This window comes from Lycium barbarum, chromosome 1 (genome assembly GCF_019175385.1).
Source record: "Lycium barbarum isolate Lr01 chromosome 1, ASM1917538v2, whole genome shotgun sequence".
In the NCBI taxonomy this organism is placed as follows: Eukaryota; Viridiplantae; Streptophyta; class Magnoliopsida; order Solanales; family Solanaceae; genus Lycium; species Lycium barbarum.
In genome coordinates, this window is record NC_083337.1 from 162,856,509 (window position 1) to 162,871,111 (window position 14,603).

A 14,603-nucleotide genomic window follows, 5' to 3' on the forward strand; every position below is an offset into this window, starting at 1 on the left:
TTCACACGGCTCAAACCTCTTAACTTATTAATTGGTGTTGAAAGTACTCTATATAAGAGTAAATTTCACGTGTTTGTCTTTCATGAAGTTTTATTATTTTAACGATTTATTTATAACTGAATCAAAAATAATTTTTTATTTTTATAATAAATATATTATTATGAATTACAAAAGATATAATAGAAGTTAAGTTTTGCAAAATAACAGTTTCGTTAAAGTTTGCAAAATAACAGTTACGTTAAAGTAAATTTAACATTGCCAGAGTGTTAATGAAAGATCTGTTTAATTAATTTTGGAATGTTTGATGGAGGATGAGTGGTTAGTTTAACATAGTAGTCCTATTAATTAAGGAGTGGCGCTTAGAAGGGTAGAATTATTTAATACGTGGAATGAGTTCAATTAAGCAATTATTACTATGAACAGAAGAATTTAAGTGAGGAGTGCGTTTGATTTTTGATTTAAAAAAGGAAAGTTTAATAATCCCTTTAGTCACACCAAACTTACCCCACCAGGGGAACATAGTCAGAGGAATATAATTAATTAGATAGTCCCGTTTAAGTCTCTTACATAAATTAATTAATAAGTGTCCTTTCCTATATTGGTACTATTCTCCACATATGTTTTACTATTGTTGCTCGAGGTTTTGGTACTGGTCTAAACAAGGCCAGACCAGAGATGTTGTATATTTTTCCTTTTTATCAATGGGTTAAAAATGGGTGTCTTTTTTCTGTTTTTATAAGAATTATAATTCCTCTCATCTTCTCAAATGAATTTCACCCATTTCTCATTTTGGCATCCTAAATTGATGTTTCACTTGACAAATATTTTTTCTCTTTTTATGCAAAGCGACAGTTAGATTAGGCCATTATCACACCCTAGGTGTAGCCTTTTCCTAGACTCTATTAATGTGAAATGCTTTGTGTACTGGATTATTTTTTTTTCTTTTGCAGAACAATTAGATTGGAGCTATGGAGCAAAAATTACCTTCGCATGACCTATAAGTTATGGTTCGAGTCTTAAAATTAATGATTAATGCTTGTTTTAGGATAGTTGTTTGCATCACAACTCCCGGAGGTACGACTCTTTCTCGAGCCCAACTAAATATGATATAATTCAGGTACCAGACTGCCCTTTTTTTTTTTTTTTAATGCAAAGCAACAATTTTCGAGGGACATATCACATATAGGAGTCTCAATATCAACTTTCTTTTTATTTGGTAGTCCAAAAAGATGTCTAACTATTTGGGAAAAAAATCATGCATTAGGCAAAATAGAAACTTGTAGGGACCCCTTTTTACCTTTTATATATATATATATATATATATATAAAAATATATTCTTTTCTATTCTATCCTAAGACTAAAAGTTAGAAGTCTTTAGATACTTCCCTTTAAAGGAGCAAAATTTTGAAATCCTGTTTTTTTCTTACAAAAAAAATAAATAAATAATAAGTAGTGGAAAAAAAAAAAGATGTTCAATGCGAATGAACAAAGTAGTATGGTCATCTTACGTGAAAGACCATTTGGAGTGGGTGGAAGAATTATTATTTTCTTAATTAAAGAAATAGTCGTAAAGAAAGATTTTTTTTCTTTTTAATGAAATCATCTTTGCAACTATTTTCAAATTCATGGGATATACTTAAGACCTTTCTCCCATGCTGCAATATTTAAAATGTGACATTAAAGACTTTTTAGGGGGATTTTTTTTATACGCACATGATATTTACATCAAATAAAATGAATACAAAACATATAAACTTGCATATAAATTTCATTATTTAACATGATTAAATGATATATATCCTCACTTTACTTTATGATTCTTATAATTAAATTGATTAATTATGTATACGGCAGACATATAGACACGTTTAGAATGTGTGAAATATTGTGAACTGAAGTTTGAAAATTTGAAATTTGAAGTCACCGAATAATTTAGGTTACTAATTGTATTTGAATTGGTAGTAAGAATTTGAAATTTGAATTTACCGAATATTTTAGGTTTCTAATTATTTAATTTGGTATAGAAATTTTTATATCGTTCTAACGTTATAGTCAGTTGTAAACTTGAGCAGTCTTCTGCCCCTTTGTATATAAAGATGACGTTGTAGCCTCTATTAGACTGTTATATATTTTTTATTGCGTGCATTGAAGGAGATGATCACTATTAGTCCATGTAACTAGGAATAAAAGTTTAAGTCATATTTTGAGTTGATAAGTTAACGATGAGTATATATAAAACAAATCATAAACGTTAACAAGTAACATTCCAGAAACAGAAGGAGATATGTACAGTGTGAACCTAATAATTTTAGCTTGGATTTTGTGTGTCTATATATATATATATATATATGATTCATTAAATAAGCACCAACGATTGATTCGAATGCAATAAATCACATGAATTATATTCTGATACTCAGAACTCATGAAATTCAAATACTAGCTTCATTTTTTGGTAGAAAACTCCATGACTTGTCTCCACAATGAAGAAGATCGTATGCTGTAATTTGTCTGACTCCCTTTACCCACGTATACTGTGTCATTTTATGTATATTTGCTAAATATAGAAAAAGCTAGCGTGCGCCGGACCCGGCACATTTGTAACAAAAAAAAAAAATTGGAATCAAACTAATCCATTAAAAAAAAAAAACCAAACTAGGCTTCACGCACAAAATCTTTGCGTGAAACCCTTCCCTAAAAACCCCCGACCCAACCTTTATTCTTTGAAAATCAAACTCAAAAATTAAGGTTTTTTGCGTACTTTGACCGAAAATTAGTCACGTTTCAAAACACCGGAATATAAATATTTTATATAGAACTTAATATTTTTTTTAGTGTACAATAATATCGGCTCATTACATCAAGTATACATATACATTTGGATTGTCGTTTTAGGGGTTGTAAAGTGCTCCGAAGTACGTTTAAAAACTTGTTAATTTAGGTTTAAGTGCCATCTTTTATAGAGTTTTGATTAATCTCTTTTGTTTTACTCCCAAAGCTATGAAAGTACTTTTTTGGTTCAAGAAAGATAGAAAAGAAAAAATTACTCTGCTTTGTATAAGGTTATTTTTTTCTTTTATGTCTTTTTTATTTTGTTATTGTATTGTGTAATCCGCACTTTTTGAATGTGCAAAAATAAATATAATATTTAAAAATAATTCATCCAATACGAGAGGTTCATAATAATTGAAAAATATTTCATTCCATTAGCAACGAAATACATCATTAAATTATAATAGACTTAAAAAAAAAATCAAGTTCTAGACACTCTTCTACTTCCAGATGTGCTGCCACCACGGGAGTTTTGCCCACATGAACGCTTATCATGTCGAAATTGCTTACATGCCGAGCACTTGCAAGAATAAGTTTTTTCGCTAACATCCATTTGATTGTAATAACGGGTTAGCTTGTTTTTTCCCAATTTACGGATATGGTTCTTGTTCGCAATCATAGAAAACGGCGCGGCTGGCTAATAAGCTTGATCACCAAGGGGACGGAATTGGACGGACTATGCTTTAAGCTATTTTACGACCTTATATTCCTCCGCCACATAATCGTTTACATTTCTGGCCATTCTCTCAAAGCACTTGACTGCATGAGAACATGTTATGTGGTACGTTTTCCACTTACCACAAGTGCATGACTGTGTACGCTCAATAACGATATGTTTGTTTCCTCCTTTGCCGTCGCAATAACCCGTTCTAACTTCATACACTCATTGAACGGCGTCATACTCGGTCATTTGGTGACCCTCTGCCTTTCTTCTATGGTGCTCCATTTTTTTGTAGGGCTTTGGCATCCATGTTCCCTCGTCGGCTAATATAGCTATGGCCTGCCTTGTCCTATCCGCAAATCGCTCCACGACCTGCCTGAAAGTTAGTCTTACCATTGCGGTGACAGGTAGTCCTCGAGTAGATTTGAGGAGTCCATTGAAAGACTCCAAGTTGTTCGTTGTGAGCATGCCCCATCTCCTTCCTCCATCAGCATAAATAGTCCATTTTTCAACTTCTAATTTCATCAACCAAACATATGCCTCTTCACTCACTTCCCTTAGCAACTCCATTTTTGCAGCCTATTTTCTTTGTTGATGCTGCATTGCAGCCCCCCACATCAATTTGTTTACAGTGCCATTTCCAAACTTTGTTTTCAAATTAGCCTTTAAGTGCCTTAAGCAATATCGATGGTAAGCATGTGGATGCTGTCACCCTTCCAGAGTACGCATATTGTGCAATATGCCTTTATGACGATCCGATAGGACACAAATGCCCTGACGACCCTTAATAACATGAGTTTGTAGATGAGTCAAGAACATCCCCCATGTCTCGTTTCTCTCGTTGGCGGCAATTACGAAAGCAAGAGGGAATATTGACCCATTGGCATCCATACCTACTGCAATTAGGAGCTTAATGCCATATCGGCCATACACATGGGTCCCATCTATCGATATCACATTCCGGCAGTGAGCAAAACCATCAATACTTGGTTTGAATGCCCAAAAGACGAAGTCGAAAATTCTGCCCTCTAAAAGCCGCTACTGTACAATAGTGCCAGGATTAGCATGTTGTAGAGCCGCCTATACCCCGACAATGCCTGAAAAGAGGATTCCCAAGTTCCAAAGATCGTTTCAAAAGCACGTCGACGCCCGAGAAATTCCTTTCTCTTGCTTATGATTTTACCATATTTTGAGTGGACCATGCTAATACAAGTTTTGTTAGGCATCCTGCATAAGTTTAAACAAACAACATTTAACAATGATATTTTAATTGCTATAAGATATATAATGTAAACGGTCAGATAAATTACCTTGGAGTTTCCTCAATGTTTTTAAGTAACACATGAGCAATCATGTTTATATCTAGACTAAAATGATCTGGTCGACTTTGTCCCATATCACAAATGTGCTTCGGGTGGAATTTTGTGATTTCCCACAGACCATCCGGCTTAGCAATTCCCCGAAGCAACCACCGACAGCTTTGAGTATGTCGCTTACAAATCAGCCTCCATACCGATTTGTTTGAGTCATCAACCTTAAACTCCCTCATACCCTTTACACAATACATTCTGACAGCCCGTTGCAACATCTTTTTTGATGTGAACTGCATTCCCTTTGCAATGACGCATTGATCAGTCATGGGATTTTTTTGTTCAATCCACGTTTTTTGGTGACTTTGATAATCATCTCTTGTGAAGACAAATGCATCCTCACGACCTTGGAGACTGTCAAGATATGGAATATAGTCAGAATGCCATTGCATCGAGCTATCAGGAATTGGGTTTTCGGCCATCGGAGGTACGTGGTGGTGAGTTGGTTCTGGTTGGTTTTGGGGACTACAATACGTATCTTCTTCATCCCCTTCACTATCTTCATCATCGGTGACCTCTGCATTATTAGATGGTTCATCGCCATCACTCTCTGATGTATCCACATAACTTGGACAATTAGCGTCATCCAAGAAAGGCCTCCTCCTACACGATAAAAAACATATGTTAAATTCCAAATTCACAAATATATATATATATATATATATATATATATATATATATATATATATATATATTATTTAGCATCTAGGTGATGAACCTACACATATTGATTATGACCATGGTGTGGAGAATGATCAACTCCACCAAACTGAGAGGACTGCCTTTCATCCGCAGTTGGTACCACTGGCGAGTTTTGATAATAATCAGCTACATCGAACTGAAAATTATTATAATAATCAGCTTCATTGAACTGAGAGTTCTGATAATAATGAGTTGCTCCACTAAATTGAGATGACTGCCCAATATTACTCGTATCAGATCTATAATCCTTACAAAGATTTAAAAATGATTATTTACCAATACATACAATAAACACGTGCTACTGCACAAAATAATAATATAAGAATGCATATTTACCACGTTTGATTTAATTGTTGGGTAAGATTTTTCAGCGGTACCTGGCCACTCAAAATACCCCCTGTAAGAACTAAAATCTCCATACGTGTTAACTTGACTGGGCTGTTGTTGCGGGACCTCTCTGGGTATCTTTTCAACATACATCTCCAGAACATTAAGGGCGACTAAATGTTTTAATTCTTCTGGCGCATTCAAATAATCCCTTAAAGAATCATCATCATTGATATAATGCCTACCATAAAGCACTATACCATTGGAAACTGATTGTGGATATCTGCCTGTTATAGAGATTTCATACTCATCTGGACTAACCTTCATTTTTTTATATATGTAGGTGACTAGTGACTCATAAGACATTTCAAGTTGACATTTAACATGAACGTTTGGTCTTTTATTGTAACGAACTGTACTATTGTCATCAAGGATAATACCATCCCAATGTATTGAAACCTTAACTGGTGAAATATCTTGAGCCATTTTTTGTATGACTTAAGATAGGTTTTTTTGAATGACTTAAGAGACTTAAACTTACGAAATGGATGAGTTTTTACCTCGTCCAACATTCTTCTTAAATAGATTCATATTCACCCCTATTGCGCACAAGAACATTGCGTAATATGAATTTAATTCAAATAAACGGTCAAAAATGCAGTATTGTGTTGTCCAATCGTTCCTTTAGGTGTCATAAAAAATCTGAAATTGGCATGCTTGATGTGTTGTCAAATCATGTCCTATTGCGCACAAGAACATTGCGTAATGTGAATTTAATTCAAATAAACGGTAAAAAATGCAGCATTGTGTTGTCCAATCGGTCCTTTAGATGTCATAAAAAAGCTGAAATTGACATGCATGATGTGTTGTCAAATCATGTCCTATTGCGCACAAGAACATTGCGTAATATGAATTTAATTCAAATAAACGGTAAAAAATGCAGCATTGTATTGTCCAATCGGTCCTTTAGGTGTCATAAAAAAACTGAAATCGGCATGCATGATGTGTTGTCAAATCATGCCCTATTGCGCACAAGAACATTGCGTAATATGAATTTAATTCAAATAAACGGTAAAAAAATGCAGTACTATATATAACATGATTGACAAACAACTAGTATTCACTTTAAAACGAGTTATCATGACATTCTACAACCAATTTGGAAATCTTAATTCTATTACATGTTTTACCCCAGCAAAAATATTTGAAGCAATGGGTAGGACATGGGAACTAGATGATGATGATTTTCATTACTCAAATAACCCTAACAAAAGATTCAATCAAGAATACAATAAAACAATGAGAGAGGAGTGAAATTGGCGTGTTAGGGAGGCTGAAGCACTGGAGCAAAAGTTAGCTTCAATAGGGCTTAAACGCCCAAAAAAACGTGTTATGTCAATGCCTCGCGGAACTCTACAAGAGTTTAATTTTGCTTTTAATCGTTTTCGCGAAGAGAACAATCGGATGCAAATACGTTACCATACGATAGAATATGGTATACATGATAGCACAAGATTTAGATCCAAATGGGATTCGGACTGTGAAATGTCCGATGAAGATTAATATTTTTCTTATAATAAGGTAAGTAGGTAGGGTCATAAAGACCCCCCCCCCCCTGAGGGTACTTGGGGGTTTGCAACTATATAAGTAGCCATTTCCTTTGTTATTAGACTACACCATATTCAATGTCGACTAGTAGAAACTCAGCTTGGTCTTTACTCCTTCCAAAAGAACCAAATAGCAGTGATGATGAGAGTTCAAATCATAACAGTTTTTCGAGTGATACCAGTGATTTCAAACTAGACGAGCTAAATCCGCACCTTCTGGTAGAGCGTAATGATGATTTCTGCAGTGTGAAATATTCAGATCCGCGAGAATATTATTGCGGTTTACGCCGAGAATGGTCACATCGGATTGCCGAATTAGAACGTCTTGTTCATGACTTGAAAAATCTCAACGCTCTAATCCCAACAAGGTACTCACTAACCATGCCTCGAGTAGGTCCAGCAACTTGCAAAATGGCCATACAAAGGATTAGAAAAGAAAACAATAGAATGCTGGCCAGACGTTATAGATTTTACATACTAAAGTTGGCTGAAGAACAAGCATCATCAACCGATAGAGAACTAACATCTCCTGAAAAAAAATATGTATGTTAAGAGACCGCCAATATCGTCCTGAGGATGATATTGAGGACTTCTATTCTAATGACGATTAGAGTCTATTTAGGCTCACTGTCTTAGTTATGAGTCATTTAAGTTTCGGACTAAGGTTGTTAATTTGTATTTTTATTTGATGATGAAGTCATCAATTTGAATTAGTTTGACATGTTTTTAATTTCCTTTTATTGTTAAAGTCTATTATTAGTTGACAATTTAACAAAGAAACACAAATAAATTAGTACATAAAGGGTGCGGATTACATTATAGGGGAAAAGGTACAACTAGTAAAAAACATAATCCATAGAAATATTAAACTTAATAAACAAAATACATATAAATAATGAACAACAACAAGATAGCACAAATAATCTTCCACAATTTAAGTTTTTCTTTCAAAGCTATTTTCTCGTGTTGAGCCTCTCTAAGTTTAACCTTCAGCAAATTTCGTTTTTTTTCGGAATCGGTGAGCAACACCTCCAAACCTTCAATTTTTTCTTCAGCTTCCACAAGCTTAAATTCCGAGTCCAACTTAGCGGTATCTCTAGAGATACGTGAAGTCGCGGTATCTCTATCCAAAACTGAATTTTTAAACTTCGCTGTCACCGTTTTATCCACGTGAATGCTATCTTCCCACCGAAAGTATTTGCAACCGCCCATATCCTATAAACATTACAAGAAAATCAGTTTTTTAAAGTAAAATATATGGATAACGTGAAAAAAAAAGACACTAAAAAAATGTAAAAACACTTACTTCGGGCACTTTACAACGCCAAAAACGGCGACTCGGATTATCTTGGGTCTTTGATGTTTTTAGTTTACAGTAATAACTGCATTCGCAAATATCGGGTTGTATAGCAAACATTGAAGTTTCAAAATTGTGAGACATGTTTTTGGAAGTGCAAAAGTGTGTTGAAAGGGTGAAGATGGAGGAAATGAAAGAGAAGAGAATGAATGAAGGTTGGGTCGGGGGTTTTTAGGGAAGGGTTTCACGCACACATTCTGTGCGCGAAGCCTAGTTTGGTTCTCTTTTTTTTTTAATGGGTTAGTTTGGTTCCAATTTTTTTTTTTTGGTTACAAAAGTGCCGGACTCGCGTGTGCCTTACGGGGCGAAACTATCGTACGGAGGTGACCGTCCTTTTCAGTCGTCTCTTGAAATTAGAAAAGCAAATGAGTAGTATTAAATTCTTTTTTTTGGTTGAAAGTAGTATTCAATTCCTATGTAGAGTGATAACTAAACTCCTAGTAAATATGACAAGGCACAAGTTAGATAAACCCAAGTAAAACTTTAGTACTTGGAAATCCTGATTTTCTAGCACAATTTTGTAGGGGAGTTGGGCTTTTTGTTCAAATATTTACCTGAAAGAATGCCACTTTCTTGGGCTGTTTAACTCAATCTATTTTGAACCTCTACCCCACAAAGGTACTTGATCAATCCAGAATTGAGTCTGAATATAACAACGGATATAAACTGAGGCACTGGGTGCTCATTGCTCAAGCACCCTTTGAGTCTTACCCAGCCTTTTGTATTTAAAATTAGTAATAACATACTAAAAAGATATTAGCTAAGTAATCAATATCAAAAAGTAGCGATTCTAAAGTAAAAGCTATATTCAGGAATGATGCAAGGCCAAAATCCAGGTTCACTATGTGGCTTATGCTACAATGCAAACTGCTGGCAGTCAGTGCACTAAGCTTTCGCTATGCGCGGGGTTCGGGAAAGGGTCGGACCACAAGGTTCTATTGTACGCAGCCTTTCTGCAAGAAGTTGTTTGCACGGTTTGAACTCGTGACCTCCTCGTCACATAGCAGTAATGCAAACTGCTGACTACTGATAAATTCAACTGGGGTTTAGACATGGATCCTGCTTGCACTTTATGCCAAAACTCTCCTGAATTTAGAGATTACCTCTTTGTTGAATGTCAGTATGCAAGACAGATGTAGACAAAAGTTATTAGTTGGGCACAGAGAGGTAATTTCCAATCTGGAAATTGGGCTCTCCAGTCTCCACCTGCAATGGGCTGTTGGAAATGCTAAAGAAAAATCCTAGACAACTAGAGTGTTTAGATTGTTGAATGCTGAAGTTGTACATAGGATCTGGCTGGAAAGAAACTAGAAAATCTATGACAAATGAGCTACTGGATGGGACTGCATTGCAAGTGAGGTTACATATATGTGCAACATTCGAGCTTCACTTGGAATTAGGAATTTAGTCCAAAGCTACATCACATGTTTTGATGTTATGTAAAGTGTTTAATTAGCATAACTTTGGATTAACCGTTTTTGTTGTTTGAGACTTACCCTCTGTTAGCCAACTGAGTTATATAGCTGGGCTAAGGTTTTGTATTGTTTTCTCTCCTGGTGATTAATAAAATTATTAGTGACGAAAAAATAATTAAAAGCTATCGAAAAGTTATAAGTCTACCTTTGGGCGAACGTTCTCTATCAGACAACTCTATGCTCTATGCTGAGAGCTCGAATCTAAGACGTTTGACTAAAGACGGAGGGATAATTACCATAATTCACCGTAATCTTTGGTGATGAAAGAGTTATATTATTACTACTGCTTAATAATGATATCCTAAATATAAGAACTTATGGCCCAATTAGAGTATTTTCTATATATTAGGTGTATATTTTATTGAACATTACGATTTTACAGTCACACAAAGTTTATAAAAGAAGTAATGTGGAAAAATAAGGGATGGCAAATGGGCGGATTGGGCAAATTGGGGCGGGTTAAAACGGGTCACATTAATTATTGGGTCAAGACCCAACCCGTCCAAATTTACTTGGGTCAGAATGGTGGGTCTAAGATGGGTCATAACCCAACCTCTCCCCTCTTTAAACATATCACAGCTTTTATAAATGACACACACTAAGGTGCAATATAGCTGAAAAGTATTTTGTCTTCTATGTATTCCCCATTATAAACGAAAAAAAAAGGGAAGAAAAGATTAAATAGAATAAGGAAAGAGGCCATATAATAGACTGTTTTTAATGTATATATTAGCACAGATATCTGGTTGCTTATTAAACATAGATGTCCTATTTTTAGGAACATCAAACTCTAGACTTCTAGCATGTGATTATAATTAGAAAAATCAAATCACCATAAGTTAAACCTGCTCCAATCATTCCAGAATATTAGCTCAAGTAATGTTGTAACATATACCTAGTTACGCACCAATTTAATATTTTTATAATATTAATATCAATATTCTTCTATTGGATTTCAAACTTACAATTTTTTAAAAATATTCTGGCTTGTTTATATTGGGTTACATTTTGATCCGGCAGGTTACACAAATCCGTCCTATTTTGCTCCAATTGATTGAAGGTTCATTTTGGGTTCAACCGGTTGGGTCAACTCAACAAACGGATCATGACCCAACCAGTAGAAACACCGGATGGGTTGGACGGGATGGGTTTGGTTCCGCCACCCCTAAAAATGGTAGTAATGTGTCAAAAGCTTATTGGTGAATTTTTTTTGTCAATTTTTTCATGGTTATTTGTTTAGAAAAGGTGAAAAAAATAAAAAGCCCATATAAAAAATTATACTAGTACTACTAGTATCGTGATTTTCAAGTGATAAAATAGATGGAAAAAATCTATGTATGTGATTCGGTGTGAAATTTAACCGACAAAAACTATCACGCACTCTCATAACCATTCACCGAGTCATCTCCACCGTCCGTTTCCCTAGTTCTTGTCACCCTCAGTGACTCAGACACCGTAGATCTCGATGTCTCTGTCACTCTCTGCCTCAACAATCATTTCGTAAGTCTCTCCCCAAATATTCAAATCCCTAAATTCATACATAGCAATTTGCAAAACGAATCGCTCTTCTTTAGGTACTGTATAACAACTTTAGGTATATACTCTATTCAATTCTTCATTTATTTTCCCTTTTATCTTCTTTTTGCTATCTCTTCAGATACTTTTTTTAATTTCCTTTTCGGATTATAGAGAACTTTTTTTTTCATCTGTTGGTGAAATTTAATTAGGGTTTTTATTTGAATTTTTGGGTCTTTCTCCAATTTTTAGTTTTTGAATAACAATTTTTTTTATTTTTTTTTGAGTTCAATTGTTTTTAGGTTTTTGCTATTTGAGCTTAATTACAGTATTGTTGAGTTTTAGGTTGCCTTGAAACAGTAGTTTGCATTTATAGTTGCTTTAGGGCAATACTCTTCAATTTATAGTTTTAGGGAACCATTTTTATGGCATTTGAATGCCAAAAAGTTACTGAGAATTTGAAAAATTGTTCAATTGAACCCTCTAAGAATCGAGATAGTTTGGCATTAGTCTCAGAGAAAGGAAAATATTTGTATAAATTAGATGTTAAAGGTAGTATTGTGAATTCGAAATACGAAGAGCTGGTTAGTGTTAATGAGGTTTTTCCGGATTGTGGGTCGATCAATGATCTTCCACCGGCATTGATTTCGGAGATACTTAATTGTTTAGAACCGAAAGAGCTAGGTATTATTTCGTGTGCTAGTACGTTATTGTATCGTATTGCGTCTGAACATCATGTGTGGAAGGAGTTCTATTGTGAGAGGTGGGGCCAGCCAATATTGCAGGCTGAGGATTCGGACGAGAAGTCATGGAAGGAGCTTTTTGTGGAGAAAGAGTTTCGTAGTAAAACGTTCATGGGACGTTATACTATTGATACGTTGTATGGTCATACTGAGGATGTTAGAGCAGTTTTTGTTTTATCTTCGAAGAAACTTGTGTTTACTTCAGGGTATGATCAAGTAGTGAGAATGTGGGACTTGGAAGAAGGGTTGTCGATTACATCATCTCGACCTCTTGGCTGCACTATCCGTGCAGTTGCAGCTGATTCTAGGCTCTTAGTGGTTGGGGGTACTAGTGGATTCATACATGGTTGGAAAGCGAATGAAGGAAATCCTCATTTGTTTGATCTTAGAGCACCACCGCAGAACAACCAGAATATGGAATTCGAAGTTTGGGAACATGAAGGGCCGATAACATGCCTTGCGTTGGATTTCAATAGGATGTATAGTGGTTCATGGGACATGAGTATTCGTGTTTGGGATCGATCTTCTTTGGAGTGTTTGAAAGTTTTGATACACAATGACTGGGTTTGGAATCTGGCCCCCCATGATACAACAGTGGCGAGCACAGCAGGCTCGGATCTTTATGTTTGGGATACGAATCATGGGTCAAAACTTGCTGTCATCAACAATGCTCATGCTGGTTATACTTACTCTTTGGCGCGAAGCCACACCGGGAAGCTTCTATTCACTGGTGGGGAAGATGGAGCCATTCACATGTTTGAGATCTTTGAAAATACTAGGTATCATGTCAGGCGGGTTGCAACTTGGAATCCTCACTCAAGTTCTGTTTATTCTCTTGCATTTGAGTTCCCTTGGCTTGTTTCAGCTTCAAGTGATGGAAAACTTTCACTTATTGATGTGAGAAAGTTGTTGAGAACAAACCGGAATTCCATGCTGAATAATTCTTCTAAAGCTGACAATCTAGTTAACAATGTCGAACCACCACAAAGAATGCTGCATGGATTTGGGACTAATTTGTTTGCGGTGGATGTTGGATCTAACCGTATTGTGTGTGCTGGTGAAGAAGGTATTGTCAGGATCTGGAACTTCTCTCAAGCTTTGGAGATCGAGGGGCGAGTCCAAGCTCTAAGGGGTTTAAGGTTAGAGAATAGAATGAGAAGGCGTAATGGTAAAGGTAGACGTGGTGATCAGTGCTCATTTGAAGAAAAGAAGAACCAAACGGATGGTGATAGAAACAGCTGGTACAACAGGCGTAAGATGACTTGGAGGGTGAAGGCCTAGAAGTGACTGCAGTTTGTCATTGATCCTCAGAGTAATTCTATTTTGGCAATACCTAATCATGTATGAAATGCCATTTTTTGTTGTTGTTCAAAGCTTCCATAGACCGTCATTTCTCCTCTTTCTCATTTATATTGACATTGAAATTGAAAGTACAGTCTGTATCCTTTACAACTCTTTCGCTCATTTCTCTTATTTGATCTCTTTAGTCTGGCACTACAAAGGCTTGTCTACTTTTAATTTCTGATCGATTTAGGACGTAACAGTATTTCTGTTAATTTTCTGATGTTGGCTGTCAAAAGTTTTACTTGTTTAAAAAAACTGATGTTGGCTATCAGATTTTGATTTCAAAGTTGTGCTGGCATATTGAGAAAGTAGATGATTAGTATCTTGCCGAATTTGACTTGAAATGCTATTTCAGGAATTTATAGGGGATGCAGAATCTAGTGTTGCTTTAACACCATGATTTCTTAAATGCTAGTTCTGATTTGATGAAGCAAGGCAGAGAAGTTGTTTTGTGGATTTTCCCCCTAAATGAGCACAGTTATTTTTTTGCTGTAAATTTACAGATTTGATAAAGACAGGCAAGATAGGGGTACACCCATATCTTACAGTCTGCTCGAAATATATCCCGAGCAGTCTGCAAGACTCATAACTAGGTTTCACTGCTTTTATATTACTGTCGAATTTTGAGCTCCTTCTTGTGACATTACATTTCATCAACTTCTGCATTGA

At 35.5% G+C, this 14,603-nt stretch overlaps 1 protein-coding gene across 1 annotated transcript; it reads left to right on the forward strand.

Annotated features, from left to right (window-relative positions):
* The first annotated feature begins 11,652 nt into the window (after positions 1-11,652).
* Positions 11,653-14,087, forward strand: LOC132603521 (F-box/WD-40 repeat-containing protein At5g21040-like). Its single transcript, XM_060316622.1, has one exon. It carries the CDS (start codon positions 12,273-12,275, stop codon positions 13,869-13,871), a length of 1,599 nt encoding a protein of 532 aa, XP_060172605.1. The 5' UTR covers positions 11,653-12,272; the 3' UTR covers positions 13,872-14,087.
* The last annotated feature ends 516 nt before the right edge of the window (positions 14,088-14,603 follow it).